This window comes from Cervus elaphus, chromosome 5, assembly GCF_910594005.1.
Source record: "Cervus elaphus chromosome 5, mCerEla1.1, whole genome shotgun sequence".
Lineage (NCBI taxonomy): Eukaryota > Metazoa > Chordata > Mammalia > Artiodactyla > Cervidae > Cervus > Cervus elaphus.
In genome coordinates this window covers 105,635,187-105,657,868 of record NC_057819.1, presented here as the reverse complement: position 1 = coordinate 105,657,868, position 22,682 = coordinate 105,635,187, and the positions used below count along the sequence as shown (strand labels likewise).

Below are 22,682 nucleotides of genomic sequence, written 5' to 3'. Positions count from 1 at the left end.
GGCAAATAGATGGGGAAACAGTAGAAGCAGTGATAGATTTTATTTTCCTGGGCTCCAAAATTACTGTGGACAGTGACTGCCACCATGAAATTAAAAGACACTTGCTCCCTAGAAGGAGAGCTATGACAGAACCTAGACAGCGTATTTAAAAAGCAGAGACATCACTTTGCTGACAAAGGTCTGTATAGTCAAAGCTATGTAGTCATTACGGATGTGAGAGCTGGACCATAATGAAGTCTGAGTGTCAAACTGATGCTTTTGAACTGTGATGCTGGAGAAGACTCATGAGTCCCTTGGACAGCAAGGAGATCAAACCAGTCAAATCCAAAGGAAATCAACCCTGAATATTCATTGGAAGGCCTGTTGCTAAAGGTGAAGCTCCAATACTTTGGCCACCTGATGTGAAGAGCTGACTCACTGGAAAAGACTCTATGCTGGGAAAAACAAGGCAGGAGGAGAGGAGAGCGGGCAGGGGATGAGAGGGTTAGATAGCATCACTGACTCAATGGACATGAATTTGGGCAAACTCTTGGAGCTAGTGAAGGACAAAGAAGCCTGGAGTGCTGCAGTCGATGGAGTTGCAAAGAGTCAGGCAAAACTTGGCACCTGAACCACAACTTAAGTAAGAGAATCTAAACGTATGAAGGTATTGCATCTGCCTCTATCACAAGGACCCTCTGTGTCCCTGGAATAATGCTGCTCTGTGTTATAGACACACAGTATCTGCTAATGTCTGGCAGAGAGAGCACGGTAGAACACTGAAGGGTTAATTAACCCTTAACTCAGCACAGCACCACCCTCTACCCCACTCCCCCATGAGACTTTATATCCTACAGTGAGGAGGCGGCAAAGTTGAAAGCCCATTAACTGCTAGTGTGTGCAGCCACAACGCAGGAGGCTATCTGAACTACTCTGCCCAGGTTCAGCCCTAGGGTCCCCCTTTACAAGTGGTTTGATCCAAAGACCCTTTCTAGTTCTTACCTCAATCTGGAGCAAGTGTACAAACCCCTCACATGTGAAGTGGGGATATTCATCCTACTTATCACACAGCTTTCTGTGAGGATTAAAGGATTCAGTATATGTCAAGCACAACTATAAATGGTCAGTGAGTATCACCTACTGAAGTAAGTAGGGACTGAGCTTGGTTCCCTGTTTTTTGTCTTCCATCACCCCAACTGATACCTAGTAAATGCTCAACAAACAGCAACATGCATATAATATAAAAGGCATTAAGGTAAAGGTGGTAAGTCTACTAAAGGCCCAGTGGAAAAAGATTACCTACATTTTCAAGTTAAGACTGAGAGTCAGGTTCCTCATCAAGTAAGTCAGATCACAACCAAAGAAAGGATAAAAATCCTTCAAGAGGGAAGCTTTGAGGTCCACTTCCACTTTGGAACAGAAAGGACTCATGCAACCTGCTATCTGTGTAAGCAAATGATAGTATTCGGGGTTCTGAGATCATTCTCATGTTAATGAGGTCTCCAACCATGCCCTTTTATTCCTTTGCTCAGAAGGCCTTCTTTTAGAATGTCCATTAAGTAGGTGTAGAGAAAGAAAGAAACAGGTTTCAGGAAATCACATTTTGTTCTCCACAGTTAAGTAGCCCTGGGACAAAACCACAGACAGACACTAGACAAGCTCATAGATTCAAATAGACTAGTGGTTGCAGGGGCAGGTGGAGATGGACCAAGTGGGTGAAAGGAGTCAAAAGGTATAAACTTCCAATTATAAAATAAGTAAGGGATGCAGATGTAAACTATAGCTGACCATAGTTTGGTGACTATACTTAACAACCGTTTATTGTATAGTTGAAAATCGCTGAGAGAGTAGATGCTAAAAATTCTCATTAAAAGAAAAAAAATCTGTAACCATATGCAGTGAGAGATGGTTAACTAGCTTTACTGTGGAGATCATTTTGCAATATATATAAATATAAAATCATGATGCTATATAATGTTGCGTGTCAATTTTACCCCAATTTTCTTTTAAACTGAGAATTACTAGGAAAAAGAGACAAATCAAAAATCCAGATATCTACTGTATTTCTATATCAATACCACAGAGAACACAAAGGCCAGCAATCAGTCCAAAGCTGATTTATAACAGAGCTGAAAGTGCGGCTGGAAAAGGATGAACTTCTTAATTATTTATTAATGTGGGGGAAAAAATATTGACTTCTGTTTTGAGGCAGACACAAGAATTCAGCTTCTGGTGGATTAAGAATAATGTGATGAGAAACTATAAAACTTCTTAAAAGATGATAAACTCTTTTAATGATCCCAAGGTAGTCACATACAAAAACTACAGAAATTCTGTTCACCAAAAATGCTGACCTAAATATAAGAGCAAAAACTATAAAACCCAGAGAAGAAAACATAGGTATAAATCCTCGTGACCTTTGATTAGGCAACGAGGATTATGGTTCTTAGATATGACACCAAAAGCACAAGTAATGAAAGAAAAAATAAACTGGACTTCATCACAGTTAAAACTGAAAGCTTTCTGCCCTGGTGTGACTCCATCCTGCTCACCACCCTCTGCAAGTGCAGTCACTCACCTCTGCGCACCCTCTCTCCCACCTCCATGTGTGCCCCTGGGGCCCTGGAACCACCTTTCAGTTGTCAACAAAGATGACTTTAAAGTGGATGATGATGAAGCTGAGCAGTTATCCTGAGATAGGTCAGTTATACTCAGCGTGGACTCTGTCTCTTTCTCCTCTCTCCAGAGGTCAGTTTCAGGGCTAGTGCAAAGGATGAAGCGCACACTGCTGAGCAAAGGTGGTCCCAACCAAGCAGCCCTGGCCACGTTAACTCGTCCCTGCGGGACTGAATGCCACCTGTGGTCCAAAAGTGGGTCAGGGCCTGTGCTTATTAGTGGACAGCTCTTAGAAGATGCAGAATAAGAAGATGAAGAGGAGGATGTGAAACTCTGGAGTATATCTGCAAGTGGTAGCAAGGTTCCACAGAAAACAAGCAAACTTGCTAATGAAAAGGAAGCTGAAGAAAAAGCTCCAGTAAAGAAATCTATACAAGACACTCCAGCCAAAAAGGCGCCAAATCAAACCAGAATGGAATAGATTCAAAACCATCAAACATCAGGAGCAAAAGTCAAGAATCCTTCAAAACATACAGTAGCCTGCCAGACTCCTCTGTCCATGGAATTTTCCAGGCAACAATACTGGAGTGGGTTGCCATTTCCTTCTCCAGAGGACCTTCCTGACCCAGGGATCAAACCCCTGTCTCCTGCATTGCAGGTGGATTCTTTACCGCTTGAGCCATCTGGGAAGCCCTCAAAACACACACACTCACTCACAAACCTCCTAAAACACCAAAAGGACCTAGTTCTGGAGAAGACGTTAAAGTAAAACTGCAGGCAAGTCTAGGAAAAAGCACAATGAACAGTCCTCATAAATTAAGACAGAGAGAGAGGAAAAGGAGATAGAGTCCAAGCTGCGTATCACTAGCAATTCAGACCAAGTTTTCTACTTTAATCTCAACTCCTTCTCCTGATTTATCCCACCACCACCCCCCAGGCTGGAAGCAATCTCACTCCTGCTTCATAAAACACTTGTGTTTGATGGCTATGATTCAGTGAATCTTAATACTTTGCTTTCATTTGATTTACCTCTTTGACCATGTTTTAATCACTTTTATATCTCCTTAGATGCTCAGTAAGAATTTGAATGAATCACAGGAAAAAACAGCTCTGTACATCAACAAACACTATCAGGATAGTGAAAAAACAATCCACAGAATGAGAGAAAATATTTGCACATCATATATACGAATATCCAGAATATATAAAGAACTCTTACTCAACAATAACAAGACAACCAGCTTAAAAAAAAAAATGGGCAAAGGATCTGAATAAACAGTTCTCTAAAGAAAATATACAAATGACCAACACACACATAAAGAGATGTTCATCACTGGTCACTAAGGAAATTAAAATTAAAACCACAATGAGATACCACTTCACATGCACTAGAATAGCTATTTAAAACAGTGAAGAAGAGAGAGGGAAATCTTCCCTCAGACACTGCTAGTGGAATTTAAAATGGCATATCAACTAAAGTTAAAAATATGGAAAGTTCAACACTCTTCTTTAGGGAGACAAACATTCCGAGAATGTACTAAGCAGTAAAATCAAACACTTACTTGTTTTTTTTTCAGTTTAAGGATCTGCTGCTCTACTTTCGCAATTTCTCGATCTACACGATCCATACTCTGTATTAACTCTTCCTTTGAAAGCTTTGAAGGTGAAGCATTTTGATCATCCCCACATGGTTGCCCAGAGATTGGAGAGGAAGGAGCTTCATGTTTGACTCCAAATGCCGGGTCCTTTAAAGAAGAAAATCAAGAACAAATGGTTTCTCACTAAAGATCAATGTCAGCATCAAGAATCTCTTAACGGGGACTTCCCTGGTGGTCCAGTGGCTACGACTCTGGCTCTCAATGCAGGGGGCCCGGGTTCAATATCTGGTCAAGGAACTAGACCCCACATGCTGCAACTAAAAGATCTCATGTGCTGCAACTAAGACCTAGCACAGGCAAACAAATACATAAAACAAATAAAAATATTTTTTAAAAAAGGCACGATGGGTTCATTAAAAAAAAAAGATTCTTAACTGAAAAAAAGTGAATTTTAAAAACTTAGCAGAGCCATGTGTGCTCCCTTTCTACACAGTAGGCCTATAGTAGCAATTTTCTCCCTTCTTCCCGCCCATCCTCCCTCTCACTCACACACACACACTCACACACCACTGACGTTCACAGTTCAGACATATCACTGAAGATGGTTAAGTGGCCAACCAGCCTTTACTACAATACTGAGACATACAAAGAATTGCTGCAGAAATAATGATGCATCACAACAAAGGAAGATGCCAATTCCTCAGCCATTTTGTTGTAATGTCTGAACACATTCACTCTGTGTGCCCACCCAACTAAACAGCTACAAATGGCCATTCCTATCAAAAGTTTTCAGGCTTTCCAAGGGTTAATACTGATGTATAGAAGTCTGGGGAATGACCTAGAACTTTTGTTGCTTTGATCACTCTCAATAAAGAGCAACTAAGCCTGTCTGCCCCACAGCGCATGTAACATCTCTTCAGTCAAATGTACCTCCTCATTCCAGCTCCATACTGAGCAGGAACTACAGTAGACTGAAGGCCTCCACCCAAAACCTGCCACCCTGCCAATACACACATGCACACTCGCACAGCCTACTCATCTCCAGTACAAGGTGAAGATATGAGCAATACTGCAAAGCATATGAATTTCAGATTAAGGCACTGATTCTCTTTAGGCTGTAAGAAATCTAGAATGATCACAGTTCATAAGACCAGAGGGCCCTCAATGTATTAAACAATGACTAAGTAACTGTGAGAAATCAATAGTTCTAACCAAGAATGCACTTAAATATACCCGGATAGTTGTTCCAAAACACCATGGAACAGAGATTAACTAAAACATAACATGTATATTCCTGAAAAATCTGATATTCTGTAACCTAATATAGCTAAATTAAGGCTTCTGGGGAAAACAGGATTATAGCTATTACTTAAAACCTGTAAACTTTGTAAGCAGAGTATTAACAAAACAACAGCAATTCTAATAAAATAATACTGTCAAAGCTCCAATACCATTTGCATTCAGACTACAGGCAATCCTTTGATATCTGTAAACCCTGCAGTTTATATGTCCCCTGTTAATCCTTCAGGTCATTTGCTTCCAGTTCAAAATAGCACACTTCATCATAATGTTAATAAAAATCTGATTTGTGGTATAATGACTTTGCTGTTGTTTAGTCACTAAGTCGTATCTGACACTTTGCGACCCCATGGACTGTAGCCCACCAGGCTCCTCTGTCCATGGGATTCTCCAGGCAAGAATACAGGAGTAGGTTGCCATTTCCTTCTCCAGGAGATATTCCTGGCCCAGGGATCGAACTCATGTCTCCTGCATTGGCAGGCAGATTAACCTTTAAAAACATAAAAGGACAGGAAAAAAGGTCTCACAGTTTCTTTTCAACATTCCAATCTTCATTAGTTAGTTTAACACTGAAAAGCAGAGCAGTTATTGAATTAACTAAGCTAGCTACTACCTGCACTAAATGAAAACTACTGATAAATGCAGACTTTTCAAATCTTTTTAAGGTCTTCATCTATCTAGCAGGCTAATTCTTAATTATGAAAGCTTGATCTTGAGAGCTCTAAAACATTCATGTGCAAGGAACGATCATTCACCATGGATTTCCACGTTACATTAACATCATTCTCTTACATATGCATGTGAGATCATTTGTGTTACAGAACACATAGAATACCACAACAGATTACATTTCGACTCAGCAGATTTTGAAAATGCTCCTCAGGTGATCTGTCTGACCTGTGCCCTAACAACTACTATTACAGATCAATATTTCCCACTGACTTCATCTCTAGTTAAATATTTAACAAAAAACAAATTCCTGTTTACAGTGCCTATCATCTGACAGGCACTAGGCAGAAAGGTAAACAAAAAAGGCTTGCCATCAAGGAGCTTATAATTTTGTGGGGGGACATTCTGTTAGCTATTTGGGGGGGGGGGAGTTAAATTTCTATTCCACATATCACAACAAAAGTCAAATAATAATATTTATATGAGATTTATTAGCAAATCACAAGTAGCCTCAAACAAAAGGTATTCATATTATACTGAGTACAGGAAAGTCAACAGCAAAAGACATTAAAAAAAGATTGATGAATCAAAATAAAGAACAATTTTCTCTTTATCAAAATAGGAATAAATTTACAAAGCAAACAGGAAAAATCATTTGCAAAACGTGAACTCTAACATAAAATAAAAAACACATCAACAGAAAACTAGGCAACAGATATGAAAAGCAATTCATAAAACAGGAAAAAAGGAAAAACAAATGAAAAAATGTTAAATTTTAATAACAAGCAAATAAATGCAAGTTAAAAATTTATCAAACTAACAATGATCTTTTTTTTTTACCTTTTTTTTTTTATTGTTGGAGGCTAATTACTTCACTAACAATGATCTTTTTAAAGACAGTAAATATGTGGTTTCAGTATGGACACACAGCAACTGGGTGACCTTACATCATGCTATCAGCAGTAAAAACTAGTTTTCCACCTTTTCAGGGCAAACTGGATATACCCAGGAAAACCTTAAAATACACTAACAGGAATTTACCTTAAGGAAGTAAATAAGAATGTAAACCAAAAAAATGAACCTAGGGAATTCCCTGGTGGTCCAGTGGTTAGGCCTCCACACTTTCTCTGCTGAGGGTACAGATTTGATTTCCTGGTTGGGGAACTAAGATCCCACAAGCCGCACACAAAAAAGAAACAAACAAACAAAAAGTCAAGCTAAGGAAATTATGTCATTATTCTAATGAACAAGCAGGTAACCTACACGTGTGACAAGTAAGTTATTTTATATCCATACATGGAATATGACCGAAAATACAACTGTAAACTTAATGACACAAAATGAACCTCAGAACGTATTTAAGCAAAAATAAAGTCATACACAATGCACAAAGTAAGCACAATAAAATATGCACAATTATTAACGACAAATTGGTGAGACAAACTTTTCCTTCAAGCTTATCCAATTTCATTCTTCTCTAAGTGAAGAAAAAAACTAACAAATGCTAACCCTTTCAAAATCCCGACTTCTGAAAAAAAAAGGAAAGTCATGACTTACAGCTTAATGGGGAAAGAAGCAGGACTAGGAATCAGAGGTCACGCATGGGTTTTCATTTCAACTCAGGAAACACTGCCTAGGTCACTTAGTTTTTCTTAACATCCGTCTTCTCTACTATAAAATGGAAATCAGCTGTACTCTAATATAAATGGATGAAGTTTTAAGCTCTCTGCCAAAAAAAATCTATAGCTATAAATTACATTTGTGTTCATTTATTCAACCTTGCAAGAAGACCTTTATTCACCTCTTTCCTTCTTTTTTAAAGGCTGCAAACATTCCTTATAAACCCACAGACTATAATACAGATATTTCACATGGTGAAGTGGGTCTCAATATTCCTAGGAGCTTAGTTCATTTCTAGCTCATCACAAAGAGCTTTACCCACCCAACTTACTATTTTTAAAATTTCAAATTTACATCAGAGTTGAGAGACTAGCGTAACGGATTCAATTACCCTTCATCTAGCTTCACCAATTGTAACATTTTGCTATATTTGCTTTATCTCTCTGTATACATATACATACACCTACCTTTTTTTTTTTCCAGTTGATCTATTTGAGAATAAAGTGCAAACATATTTACTGTCTTTTATTTAAATCACTGTTCACTCCATAAAAACTCAAAGAAAATGTGTGGGTATTTAGCTATCTGATATCAGGGTGGAAAGGGCCACTAGCCCTAAAGATAGATAAACTTTTTTGGAAAAAGATTTAAGAACAAAAAAGCAAAGATAAAGAGATATTAATATATGATAGTAAAAGGGTTAATACTTTCTGTTAAAAAAGTATTTTACAGAATTAGTTTATTCTTTCTAAAACAAATATTTATTCTATACCTACTAAGTGCCAGGTAATTCCTGATCTGAAGATCTAATGACAAGCAAAATAGTTAAATATGATAAATTGAGGAACAAAATAAAAGTATAATACAGAAACATGCACGTCACCAAAGAAAGGCAAGTAACAATAAACAAAAAAGGAAAAGAGGCATGATCTTAATAGAACCTTCTCATAAACCCAAAACACATATTGTTTGAAATATCACGAGATCATTGGAAGGACTGATGTTGAAGCTGAAATGCCAATACTTTGGCCACCTGATGCGAGGAGCTGACTCACTTGAAAAGACCCTGATGCTGGGAAAGATTGAGGGCAGGAGGAGAAGGGGACAACAGAGGATGAGATGGTGGAATGGCATCACCGACTCAATGGACATGGGTTTGGGTGGACTCCGGGAGTTGGTGATGGACAGGGAGGCCTGGCGTGCTGTGGTCCATGGGGTCGCAAAGAGTCGGACACGACTGAGCGACTGAACTGAACTGAACTGATTGCTGTTGTTTAGCCACTCAGTCGTGTCCAACTCTTTTGCAACCTCATGAACTATAGCCCATGAGGCTCCTCTGCCCATAGCATTTCCCAGGCAAGAATCCTGGAGTGGGTTGCCATTTCCTTTAGCAGGGGATCTTTTCCCAACCCAGAGATTGAACTGGCGTCTCCTGTATTAGAAGGATTCTTTACCACTGAGCTATTGTTTGGAAGCCCATCATGAGATTATAGCTCATATTAAAAGTAGTTATCACTAAGAGAATAAAAATTTTTCTTCACAAAAGTTATAAGCATAGTTAAACCTTACCTAAAATATGTCTTCTCCCATGTAATAAGTTAATAAACTGCAAATGAATTTAAGGGAATTATTTAAAATTCAATTTAAATTTAACAGAATTGTGGTAATCTTGAGTAGCTCTGACTACATTTTACAGCCCAGCAAGCCAGTACAAAATGCTTGAGAGTCATTCAATAGCAATTTTTCTTTACAGCAGTCCTCAGATTGTTTCTCATTTACCAAAAAGTCAAAAGTACTGACTTTAAAGTCCGCAGGATTAAGTCTGTGGCTTTTTAGTTTTGTTTAAACAAAATTTTTACTTTCCCACAGCACTAACCTTTGGTGAATGGAATAACTGGTCTTTCTTTTAGGCACTGTGCCTGAATGTGGCTAAATACACATTTCAGACCGACAATTCCACAGGGTAAGAAAACAAATATTTACCTTCTTAGCATCTGCAGAAGACCTCAACCCTTCTGGCAGCGTGTGCACTAAAGGTAAGACCGCAGCGCTGACCCGCTGGAAATGGGAATCAGAAAGCTGCTCCAGACGCGGTCTCTTGGAATCCAGTGAATCATGATCCCCTGGGGAAGGGCCTGGGTGAAACTGCTCATATCCAGTTCTTCTTTCTTGAGGCCTGACACACACAGAGAAAAGAATCACTTGAAAATGTTTAAGTAATGTACAATATCCTGCTAATATCCCTGGTTGGACTTAGAATGAATGAGCAGCTACACTTACTTTCAAAGTGAAACCACCCCCACCCCAGGAGAACACATACCTAACTATTAAGTCCTATTAAAGTTCTGATTCTAAAAGAAAAGTTTCCTCTTTTCTACCAGAAGGGGAGGTGGGAGTAGAGGTGGTAACGTAGCGAAAGATGCAACAGAAGATTCAATTTGCAGAAAATTTAAAAGATGCTAAAGAATATCCATAAAATAAATATTTTTAAGCCCAAGCCATAACAACTGAATTAATATAATCTAGACTAGAAGAGCCACCCTTTTCAACCAACAGTAAAAGCAAGCAGGAAAAAAAAAAACTTTCAGCAACTGCCACATGGAAAGATAAATGCCTTGAGTTGTGAGGTATTATCAAGACTTAAAAACAAGTCTCTTGAGTGGGAATGCAATATTGCTTTGAACACATAATTCTGACCCCAAAAACATGCATTCTGTCTAATTTCCCCAAGTACCTAAGTATCTTGAAGGTCTGGAATCTGGTTTCAATTTCCTTACATGATATACCGTACAGAGTATTTACAAAGTATTTCCAGACGTGACATTTTACTTGTGGTCAAGGTTTAAATGAACATCTCACAAAACAACCTTTCATTTTGAAGTTAATCATGGGGTTTTGTTTTTAGTATAGGTGATAAAACATACTCTGAAGTTGATAATTTTATAATACTTCAAAAATTTGAAATCTCATTCAAGACATAAGATCCCATTGTCTCCTTAAAATTCACAATGATATTACAAAAAATACTGCAATACAAAGTTTCAGGAATAAGACAAGGATGACAGTTTTAGGCACTTGTATTCAATATCATATTGGGAGTTCTTATCAGAATATTAGGCAAGAAAAAGAAGCATCCAAATTGAAAAGGAAAAAGTAAAGTATTTCTATTCACAAATGACATGATCTCATATGTGGAAAACTCTCAAGAAATCACAAAAAATGTTACAACTAATAAATGAATAGGGTGAAATTATGAGATAAAAAATATCAACATGTAAAAATCAGCTGTATTTCTATACATTGACAATGAATAATCTGGAAATGAAATTAAGAAAACTATTCCAAAAAAAAAAATTTCATTTATAATAGCATCCAAAAGAATAAAGCAGGAATGAATTAGACCACGGAGGCCCAAGACTTACACACTGAAAAATCACAAAACATTGCTGAAAGAAATTAAGGAAAATTTAAATAGTAAGACATCCCATTTTCATGCACTGAAAGACAATACTGTTAAGATAACAATACTACACAAAGCTAAGTACACATTCAACATAATTTCCAGCAAAATCCTAACAGAGTTTTTTTGAGACATTAAAAAAAAAAAAAAACCATCATAAAATTCATGGAGATGGGAATTCCCTAGTGGTCCAGTCATTGACTCTGTTTTCACTGTCATGGGCCTGGGTTGGAATTCCTGGTCAGGGAACTACGATCCCACAAGACAGGTGGTACAGGAAAAAAAAATTCATGTGGAATCTCAAGGGACTGCAAACAGTCAAAACGATTGTAGAAAAAATATATAAAGTTGGAGCACTCACACTTTGCAATTTCAAAACTCACTACAAATATACAATAATCAAGAGCATGGTACAGCCAGAAGGGCAGACCTACAGACCAACAGAATACAACTAAGAGCCTAGAAATAAACTCTCACATCTCAGTCAGCCTCACCAAGGCTGTTGAGACCCTCCCACAGGGCAAGGACAATCTCTGCAACAAACGGTCCTGAAGAACGGAATTCCCACACATATAACAATGAAGTTGGACACATATGGATTAAAAATCCAGAACTTAAAAACTCTTAGAAACAAAACATAGGGAAAAATCTCCTGACCTTGGACTTGGTAGTGAATTCCTGGATATCAAACCAAAGGCAAGGCAACAAAAGAAAAATGTAGATGATTGGACTTCATCAAAATAAAAAATTTTAGTACATCAAAGAACACTACCATGAAAATGAAAAGACAAACCACAGAATGGGAGGAGATATATGAAAATCATGCATTTGATAAGGCTGCAGTATCCTGCCTGATGCCCACATTCTTTCTCCCCAGCTCGCTCTCTGACACATTCTCTCTGCTTCAGTCTACCCACCCCAAATCCACCCTCCACAGAGCAGCCAGGGGCAATCAGATAAAGGCCATGCCCCTGGACACAGCACTGAGAACCAGGGCTGCTGCTGGCCTGCTTGAAGACTTTGTGTGGAACTTCTATAAGCAAATGCAACCCTCTGGGGCCCCTAGCTATGTCCCCGCAACTGGGCACCCCTGTTAAGGACACAATCCACAAAAGCTAACTAACTTCCAAGGATCACATTTTACCTCCAGCCACTCTGCCTGAGAGATTGACCAAAGCCAGAGGGTGAGGTGTACCCACAGCTGGAGGAGAACTCCAGGAAGCCAGGGCACAGGACAATTAAGAAAAACAGAGTATTGAAAACTCTCACTCCATCAAGAAATCAAACTATTCCCCATTTCAGCTTGCCAATTCTTTTTACAACAAAACTACTCATGCATAAATAAATACATAATTTGCCATTTAAAATTTCAGAAAAAAATTTAAATGAACTATGAAAATCTTGGTGAAAACAAATACAATTTTATATTGGGAGCTAAGCATGTAATGTGCATCTTTAACAAAGTATTTGCCTTTTAAAAACTAATACTGTATGATGGCGTGGCCACTTTGTACACAGTCTGGTAGTTTCCCAAATAGCAAACAAAAGGGACCAGCACTTAATCCAGCAGCCCCACTCCCAGTATGTGACCAAGAAAAGGGGCATGTGGGGCTTCCCAGGTGGCGCTAGTGGTAAAGAACCTGCCTGCCACTGCAGGAGATGATGGAGACAGGGGTTTGATCCCTGGGTGGGGAAGATCCCCTATCCACCCCAGGATTCTTGCCTGGAGAATCCCATGGACAGAGGAGGCTGGCGGGCTACAGTCCATGGGGTCACAAAGAGTCAGACACGACTAAAGCATGCAGGTGGAGTATAAAGGGGTATATACACAGCCACAGAAAAATCTGTGCTTGGATGTTCACAGTAGTATTATTCACAAAAGTCACAAAGTGCAAACAACTCTAATAGCTATCAATTGATGAATAGAAAAATAAAATGTAGTACTTCCAAAACAACCAAAAAAATTAAAATCCCACCAGATTTCACACTAAAATACCTGTGCAGACTCTCAAATTTAAAATTTCCTACATTTTACTGACTTTCATCATCTCTTAGTACCATCTTTAAATAGTTTTAAAGCAAATTTATCAAATGGATTTTTTATTGTAATAAACCTTTATTTAGGGGTAATATAAAGTTGTTGTTTAAAATACTGGCCCATGAAGATCAATCAGAATTTATTGTGTTTATTCCCAGCTGAGGGAGACTCTTGTCCAAAACAAAAATAATTTCACCTAAATTTAAAAATGTATAAATATGAGTTGACCTCTTTTGTTGCTCAAGGGAAAACCAATTATCTGAATTTCAGAGAATCTTTTATAGTATCTGAAACTACCTCAGTTGTTCTGTACCTACTTAATTAAACATCCAAATACTCTAGATGTTGTGTGTTAGTCGCTCAGTCGTGTCCGACTCTTTGCGACCCCACAGACTGTAGCCCACCAGGCTTCTCTGTCCACGGGATTCTCTAGGTAAGAAGACTGGAGTGGACTGCCATTCCCTTCTGGGCTAATTTTTCCAATGACATCTAGAAAACATGATGAATGATATTCACACAGAAATAACTTTTTGTGAGTGCTGTGTTTATAAAATAATAAACACTGGCTAACAAAAAAATTCCAGGAATATATTAACAGAACTAAGTAGCAAATCATCCCAAATCCCACCACATAGCAACAGCTGTAATCAGGGGTGAGTTTCATTACCAGACATCATTTATTTCTACATACGGATGTATGGACATACAGGCAAAAATAAAACAGAAGAATCACATAGAGTATTTTTTAAATATATAATATTTTAAAAAAAAGAATATTTGGTTTATTTTTATACAGATACATATATGAGAAAAAATGAAATAAGGCTTAAAAATGGAAGGAATTACTACATTCCAGTTAAACACTCCTTTACTCCAAGAAATCAGTTCCTTAAAAATTTTTTCAAAAGGGTGAAAGTGAAAAGGGTAAGGAAAATAATTATGAAAAGCACTGAGAAGAAGAATTTTTTTTTAACCTATATTCCTTTTCAGAAGTCATCAAATCACTCCAGGCACACTTTTCAAATGCATAGCTTTAAACATTCTCCCAATACTTATTGTATCTCTGATTTGGGACACTTACATTATTTTACTTCATCAAGATTTAATACTAACATCCGCTGAGGAACCATGATTCCATGATTCCTTGAGATGTCTCATACGCACCCTCCACTTGAATAGGTTTATGGCTAGTGTAATCCTTTGACCATGGCTTCCATTCCTTATTCAACTGGATTGCATCTCTGAGAAATTCTTCAAGAAACTTTAAATACTCAGTGTTTTCACGTCTAAAAATGTCTGCCTATTGCTTTTAAACATGTCTGATATAATATTTTTGGATCTCAATTTCTTCTCCTCAGAACTTTGTAGCTATTGCTATCAGATTCTTTTCTCTTATTGAGGACTTGTTCTGCTTGCTAGATTCCTGATTCTTTTACTTACCCTTAAACTTTAATAATAACTCAACCAGGATCTGTCTCAGTATTGATCATCCTGTGTAAATTTCTCCTGGAGCAAGATATGTCCTATCAACCTACAGATTTCTTCCCTCATGTTAAAGGGGAAAAAAGGTGTTTTGTTTTGTTTTTAATTATGAGTATCATTTCCTTTCCCTTACTAGGTTCTCCACCTAGGAAACACATGTTCTTATGACATGCTGGATGATTTCCATTTGCCCTCCGTATTTATCCACCTCTTTCTAATTGCTTTGATCTCTCTGTCCCTTTCTTCTGCCTTCACTCTGATCATCTCCAGACCTTTCTTCCAGAACGAAGGTCTGACTTTCAGCCACATCTATCTTATCCCTTGTTCCTTCTCACTTTATATACAGAATTTAAAATGTGGCCTTGGGGGCAAAGGAATGTCCAATCTTTCGCTTTATCTGATACGGCTGTTTTATTTTGTTTTTAAACACTTCATTATAAATTTTAAGTTAAGTGCACAGCATTCATGGGGCATGTTGTTTTTCGTCTTCTTTACACACAGGGGTCTTTGTTTTTGGAACAGTGCATTGCTTGAGTCTTCCTTTCCAGGAGTATGCTTTCCTGGTTCATGGCATCCTTTACCCTCCTGCTCAGGCAGACTATGAGCAGCCTTACAATAGATTCGCTCTGTGGTGCAGAACGGCGGGGTAGGGGTGGCGGGCGGGTTTCCTTGCCCATCCCCACCTTGCCTAGTATGTGTTTATCTACAGATGAAGGACTGGATATGGCTTTCTATGTAATTCTCTACAGCCTGAGGAAACAAGAGAAATGGGACGAGTCAGGGGAAAACTCAACTGGAGCTGTAGTCCTTAGCCTTGGCTCCACCAGTTACCCATGTAAACCAGTTCTGAGGGTTCTGGCTCAGCACTTTGCAAAGTGGCACCTATAACTGTCCTTACCACGGGACAGCATAATGAGGATTCCTAAGTCAACTGTTCACCACTTCCACTTGCATTTTCCCAAATCAGGGGCAATCATGAGAAATCTTAGGACTGTACTAACCTTTCTTTCTTCAACACTGCTTCTTTGACAGTAGAAGCAGGAATTAGGAGGCCAAGTTGAGAAAGATTCTTCTCATTCCTTCCTTGAATGCCACTCTTCCAAGTTTATGGCAGTGGCTGTATCCTTTCCTTCTTTATGTGCAGGGTGCATTTTTAGCCCTTTCTTAAACTATCTTCATATATTTGCTAGACAGCAGAGGAGAGTGATGTGATTTCTCTCCATAATCTTCACCAAGAAATGTATTTTACAATGATTTTAAACATGGTTGAATAGTTTCAAACTTTTTATCATCTTAAAATCTAAACAATAAAAATACTTTTTAAAATAGGAAATCAGGTTCTTTATAAAACTGCTAAAACAAGGACTCAAGAAAGGTGATTTACTAAAGGCAGTTATTATATTTCAAAATACTTTAGATTAAGAGTGAGAATGGGAAAAAAAAGACGGGGCAAGGAGGCGCGGAATTGAGTAAAAGACCGCAGAAACAGTAAGGACACTGGAGAGAATGAGTATCTGATATGGACGAGACCAACATTAGCTGACAAAATACCCACTATCCTTTGCAGACAATGCCTTGTTATCCTCATTTTTACAGGTAGAAAACGAAGGTCTGAGGAGTCTAAATCACTGACTGGCAACCCTGGCTGTGAATAAGAAAGATGTGGGCCTAATCCCAGAGACTAATTTAATTATTCTGAGATGAGATTGGGTATCAAGCTCTTAAATCTCCCCAGGTGCTCCTAATATGTAGGGTGAATTGAGAACACCAACTTATACAATGTGACCAAGGCCCCAAGAGCTTACCAGGATTCAAATCTAGGTCTATCGGACTGCCCTCTGCACAGCATTGACTCTGAACTCCGGAAACAAGGTTTTAAGAGTTTATAAACTATTATGGACAACTACTCCAAAAGGTCAACAAATAAAAAAGCGCTCAAAATACAACTGTAAATGACTGATCACAGCTTGGTTAGTAAGACTATTAAGACTAAATATAACACTGAATTGAAAGTAATAAGATAAATGACACACGTGTGGTTTCCACATACTCCCCAAGTTCAGTCCTGGGTGGAAACACAAAAGAGAACCTGTTACCTGTCAGAACCCGGGTGAAACTCTGAAAGTAGGGAAGGCCTCCTGCGAAGCTGCTGCTGCTGCTGCTGCAAGAGCTGTGATGCCTGACTGACTTCAAGATGAGAAGAACGGTAATCAGGGACCGCAAATTCCTGGTAGTAAAATAGTCACATATTAATTATTAGCCAACAAGCAAAAAGCATCATGCAACCAAACCAAGGGCAAATGTACAAAGGCAGCTATGGTCCAATAAGCATGCGAAGAAGCAGCAATGGTGATTTCAATGCTTCACTGACCTAATTCTCTCCCATAACCTAAAACAATCAACATTAATTGTGTATCATTCAAAAGAATTAAAAATGAAATTTCGTGTTCAACCTGTGTTTGATTTATTCTTCTAATAACGAATCACAGTAACTCCTAATCTGTACTATTTATTTAATAGGATCTCAAACCCATGTGTGCAATATGAAATCCTAAAAAGCATTCCTATCTTAAATTTAAAATGGATAAGCTGGAAGGGTCACAGACCCCATCTAGTTAAATCCATGTACAGTCACAAGTGAAGAAACAGAGGTCCAGAGGATCAGCATGCTAGCTAAGAGTAACAGTTTCCATCATTCTAGGTGGGTGTTTTTATGTTTATCTTCCTATTTTTTGAACAGACACATGTATAGGGCAAATACAAGCAAAGAGAGCACTGAGGAATTTTCTCAGAACACAGTAGAGCACAAATATATAGGAATTACAGGAGAAAAGTTAGAAATCTCAGCTACAGTAAAAGGCTCTAACATTCAATATCCATCCACAGGTGAGAGGCAATATTCTAAGAAATAAAAAAGCAGCATTTCTCAGAAGTTAGAAAGGACTCAGTCCTCTCCTCAGGTTTCAAAGGGCCTAAGAGAAAAGTTGAACGTATTTTAAACATTATACCATACAGGACATATCAGAATTTTAGAAAACCAACGATAGAAAACTATCAGTCATAAGACAGAAAAACTTGGTTTCCTACGAAGTAAAGGATCATAATAAAAAAAGACTTCTCATCAGCAACACTGAATAGAACGAAACAGACAAATACATATTCCAAGTTCAGAGGAAAACAAATCTGGAACCAAATCACCAAGGGAGTTAGAGAATGATTTCCTGAAATATGAATTTGGGTTCCCTTAAGTGCTTGGCTGAATTCCAATCTGTAATGCATAAGGAGAGCACAGTCCTATCTTTAAAAGGCTGGACCAAGAACAACTTCTGAAGAAAGAACTATTGGAATGATAAAACAAGCAATTCCCAGAGCTCCCATAGGGCCAGTGAAAGTGAAAGTCACTCAGTCCTGTCCGACTCTTTGCAACCCCATGGACTGTAGCCTGCCAGGCTCCTCTGTCCATGGAATTCTCCAGGCCAGAATACTGGAGTGGGTAGCCGTTCCCTTCTCCAGGAGATCTTCCCAACCCAGGGATCAAACCAAGGTCTCCTACATTGCAGGTGGATTCTTTACCAACAAGCCACCAGGGAAGCCCTACACAGGGCCAGAGCTCATTTGAATTTCCTCCAGCTAGAGACAAGAAACCTCACTGAATATACAAGACATTTAGTAGACATGCCAGAAGAGAAAAGTTCACAACCGGAGGATAGGGTTTCCCTGGTGGCTCAGTGGCAAGGAAACCATCTGCCAATATGTAGGAGACACGGGTTCGATCCCTGGTCTGGGAAGATCCCACATGCCCCAGAGTAATTGAAGCCCATGTACCACAACTATTGAGCCTGTGCTCTAGAGTCTGGGAACCACAACTACTGAGACCTCGCGCCCTAGAGCCCATGCTCCACAACCAAAGAACCTACTGCAATGAGAAGCCTGTTCACCACAACTAGAAAATAGCTCCCACTTGCCACAACTAGAGGAAAGGCCATGAAGCATCAAAGGCCCAGCACAGCCAAAAATAAACAGATAAAATTATTTTTAGCTTTTTTAAAAAAAGAAAATACAGGGGGAAGGAACATTTCCCAAGCTAACACTCCTAACAGGCTGAATGCTCTCCTCTTAAGATCAGAAACCAGGCAAGAACATCCACTCTCACCTTCTACTCAACTTGGGACTGGGGTGGCGGGGGGGGGGGGGGGGCAGGGGTGGGGGGTTTCAAGCCAGTGCAATAAGTAAGAAGGAGAACAGACAACTAGTATTCCATACCAGAAAAGCAAAGCTGTCTTTATTCTCAGGTTATAGTATCATCTACAGAGTTAATCCTGGGGCATTCATAAAAAAGCAGGAAGTAACAAGTAATTTTGCAGGATACAAGATTAATATACATAGCAGCAGTGAACTGAAAACTGAAATTCAAAAGCAGTACCAGTTACAATCCGTCAAAAATACTAAATATTTAGGAATAAATGTGACAAAAAAGGTTCATGACCGGTACACTGAAAACTAAGTGACTGGATACATACACAAATTGTGGTATATCCATATCCAGCAATAAAAAGACATTACCAAGATGTGCCAGAACACAGATATATTTCAAAAATATGAGACAGAAAAGAAACCACTGACAAATGTGTTCACATGAAATTCAAGACAAAGGGAATCTGTTGTGGTTGGAAGCAGATGGGTATCCTGGGAGCTGAAGTCTGTAGGAGGTTGGGGAGGGGGCCTGAGTTGGACAGGGAATAAGGGAACTTCCGGGGGTGGCAGAAATGCTCTCTTCATTTTGGTGGTAGTCTTATAAGTGTATGAAGCTGTCAAAATGTACACATACAATGAAATGTTATTATATATAAACTAAACCCAAAGTTGATTTAAAAACAGCAGCAGCAACAATAAGGTAGGAAATCAGTAATCAGATGAACAGCACTGAGGCAGAAAGGACACACAACCAAAAGTCAACACCTAATCACGGTTAAGAACCTCAGTGGAAAAAAACAAAGAACCTTAGTGAAGAGTAGACAGTGACTTCTTCAACCAAAAAGGGCATCTACAAAAAACATGAAACTAATGACCATTTCATCTCTTCCCATTTTTTTTCAAAGCTTACACCCATGGCCCTGGCCTGCTCCAAGCTGGTAATTTCATCTCTTTTTCACAAGGTAAAACAATCACACAAACTCATCTTCCTACCATCAAATCTCCCAAAAAGGTAGAAGTTCTTTACTAGGTTCACAAATAATACCAGTAGCTACATAAACACACATACAGAAAATCTAAGCTCGAGACCTGGCTCTCACTCAAGACACCAAGTCTTCCATCCGGCTTAATGCTCAACCAGAACCTGACACATAAACATAGGTCTTAACTTAGAAACTCTAGGTCATTGACACTCTATCAACAACTCCCACCCATCAGAAGCAGAGACATGGCCAACTCCTGGAATCTGGCATATAGCCACAGTAAGAAGATAAATATAATTAATTCTTAACCTTTGAGAATGGTTCCTGCCACTAAATACACACACACACACACAATTGTGTTTGGTTTCTGATCAACAAATATATTACATAGGAAAAGTAGAGAGAAACACAGACTACATATGCAATTTGCATAATATCTATTCCTTACCTGCTGGTGACGGGTGCTGGGAAAGGTGTACTGAACAGAGTGGGGAGGATACCGACTTTGTTCTGTGCTGAATGCTCCTTGGTTGGGAGGATAACCTGAACTTGACATTATCAGTAAGGATGTCCTCACCAGGTTGTGAGATCAAGTGCAACAAACAATCATGCTTCTAGGAAATCACCTGTACAGGATGGGAAAAAAACAGAAGTGATAAGAACTAATGCACCAAGGGTGCTTCTAATAACTTACAACCATAGCTGCATAAACAAAACCACTATTATCAGTAAAAGCTTTCTCCCATTTATTAATACTTACTCAGCTTAACAGAAGTTACAGAACTTTAAAACCAGCAATGGGTCTTTTCCTCTTTACTGAAAAGAAGGTTCTTTAACATATCACAAATAAAACCAGTAGCTACATAAAGTGAACACATAAAATCTTAGCTCAGGAGCCAGCACACAGCAGCAGCTCAGTAAATACCTTTCTTTCAATAATTATCTGAGACACAAATATTAAACATTACAAAAACAAATATCTATGGCTGTAAAACTGTAAAAAGTCAATTATTAAAAGGATTCAGGAATAGTTATAAGGTTAAGTGTTTGTGCAGAGGAAATATTGTCTTTATTCAATAATTCGGCCCCAAAATGACAGCCTAAGAAGACACTAGGGATAGAAAAGCTTTCAAGGAAGAAAAAAGAGAGCCTATCACTTCAAGAAAACTACTGCCAATTTTTTTTAAATTAGGATTTCCAAAAAACCTGTATCTGCCACCATTAGCCTGACAGCTTCCCCACATTTAAAGACTTTTCCACCAAGATTGGTGGTGATATTAACAAGTGTTAAGGTTTTGATATTACACAATGAAATTCAAAGATCTGAGTAACTCAATGAATCAGTATTTTCCAAATGCCCAATACAGAATTACAAGATTATGCATAAATAAAACATTTAAAGTCAAAACACTTTACCACAGTAAGTTGCAAGACAAACCAATAAATGTTTAATGTGACATAATATGAAAGGTTTACTGATATGGTTTCAAGTTCTACACAGTAACTAACCTTCAAAACCTTACCACTTGTCTGGTTTGGGTATGATATCAAAAAATACCCACAGGTATCTTAAAAGGCTATTAAAATACCCTTCGCTTTTCCAAATACATATCTATATGAGGCTGGCTGTTTTTCATAAGCTTCCATCAAAACAACGTATCACAGGACTAAAACACAGAAGAAATGAGAATCAAGTGATCTTCTTTTCAGATACTGAAGAAGTCTGCAAAAATGTAAAACAATGTCACTCTTCTCAAACTTTGTTTTATTTTGGAAAATACATTAACATTTGTGCTTATATTATTTTTAAATAAATATCTTTTGAATTTCCCCATTTTAATAGCTAATATGGTAAATGTCAACATATATAATCCACACAAGCAAAAGCTCTTTGGAGTCGCAAGTAATCTTTACGGCTGTAAAAGGAGTCTTGAGACCAACAAGTGTGATGATCACTGGCCTAGTGAATTAGGTCATCTTCAGATTGACTAACAGAGCTACAGAGGTGGGTCATGCCAGGTCCCTGCACTCCTTCTAGAGACCCTGGCCCTGTCAAAGTGTGGCTTCAACCCAATGTTTATGTCAAGTGAACTACTCTATGGGGCCAGGGTTGTACCAATCAGGTTCCCCTCCAGGTATCTGAACTGAGAAGGTCAGTTATTGCAAAGTGGTCAGAGTGGGAGTGAAGAGGAGCCAAAGCACGTGTCAGTTAAGAGAGGAGCAGCCTAGACATGGGCCAGAACAGGATGCAGAGAGCAGGGGTGCCCCTGAGACACACCAGGAACTGCCTCTGACACTGTGCTCCAGAATCAGCTCCCAGGAGGAGGTACTGTGCTTCTTTCCTTCTCCCCGGATTCCTGTTCAACTGCCTACGTAGTCTCACAGTGAGTCCTCTTTGTTTAATACAGGTGGAGTAGGTTTTTACATCTTAGTATCACAAGATCTCAACTTAAGTCCCAAAATAACTACATAAACCTTGGAATACTCTAAATGTCACGTCCATCAACTGATGAGGAACTGATAGATAAAATCGGGTATATTCACAAAAGGGATTATTATTCTGCCACGAAAAAACAAAGCATGATATATGCTATAGCTTGAACAAACTGAAACACAATGCTAAGTATAAGACACCAATCATAAATGACTGTGATTCCCTTCATATGAAAGTCCATAACAGCCAAATCTATAGTGACAGAAAGTAGATTAGTGGCTGCTTAGATATACTGAGATGTATATACAAT

At 38.6% G+C, this 22,682-nt stretch overlaps 1 protein-coding gene across 20 annotated transcripts in view; it reads right to left on the bottom strand.

Annotated features, from left to right (window-relative positions):
* The window catches only part of NCOR1 (nuclear receptor corepressor 1), a 116,424-nt gene that overhangs the window by 79,446 nt on the left and 14,296 nt on the right, over window positions 1-22,682 (bottom strand). For all 20 annotated transcript variants that reach the window (XM_043903933.1, XM_043903932.1, XM_043903944.1 and 17 more), the window contains exons 2-5: window positions 20,387-20,564; window positions 16,858-16,988; window positions 9,765-9,957; window positions 4,158-4,340 (exon numbers count right to left, since the gene is read on the bottom strand). In XM_043903933.1, coding sequence (XP_043759868.1) covers window positions 4,158-4,340; window positions 9,765-9,957; window positions 16,858-16,988; window positions 20,387-20,494 — 615 coding nt within the window. In that variant the 5' untranslated portion in view covers window positions 20,495-20,564. The remainder of the gene's footprint in view (window positions 1-4,157; window positions 4,341-9,764; window positions 9,958-16,857; window positions 16,989-20,386; window positions 20,565-22,682) is intronic.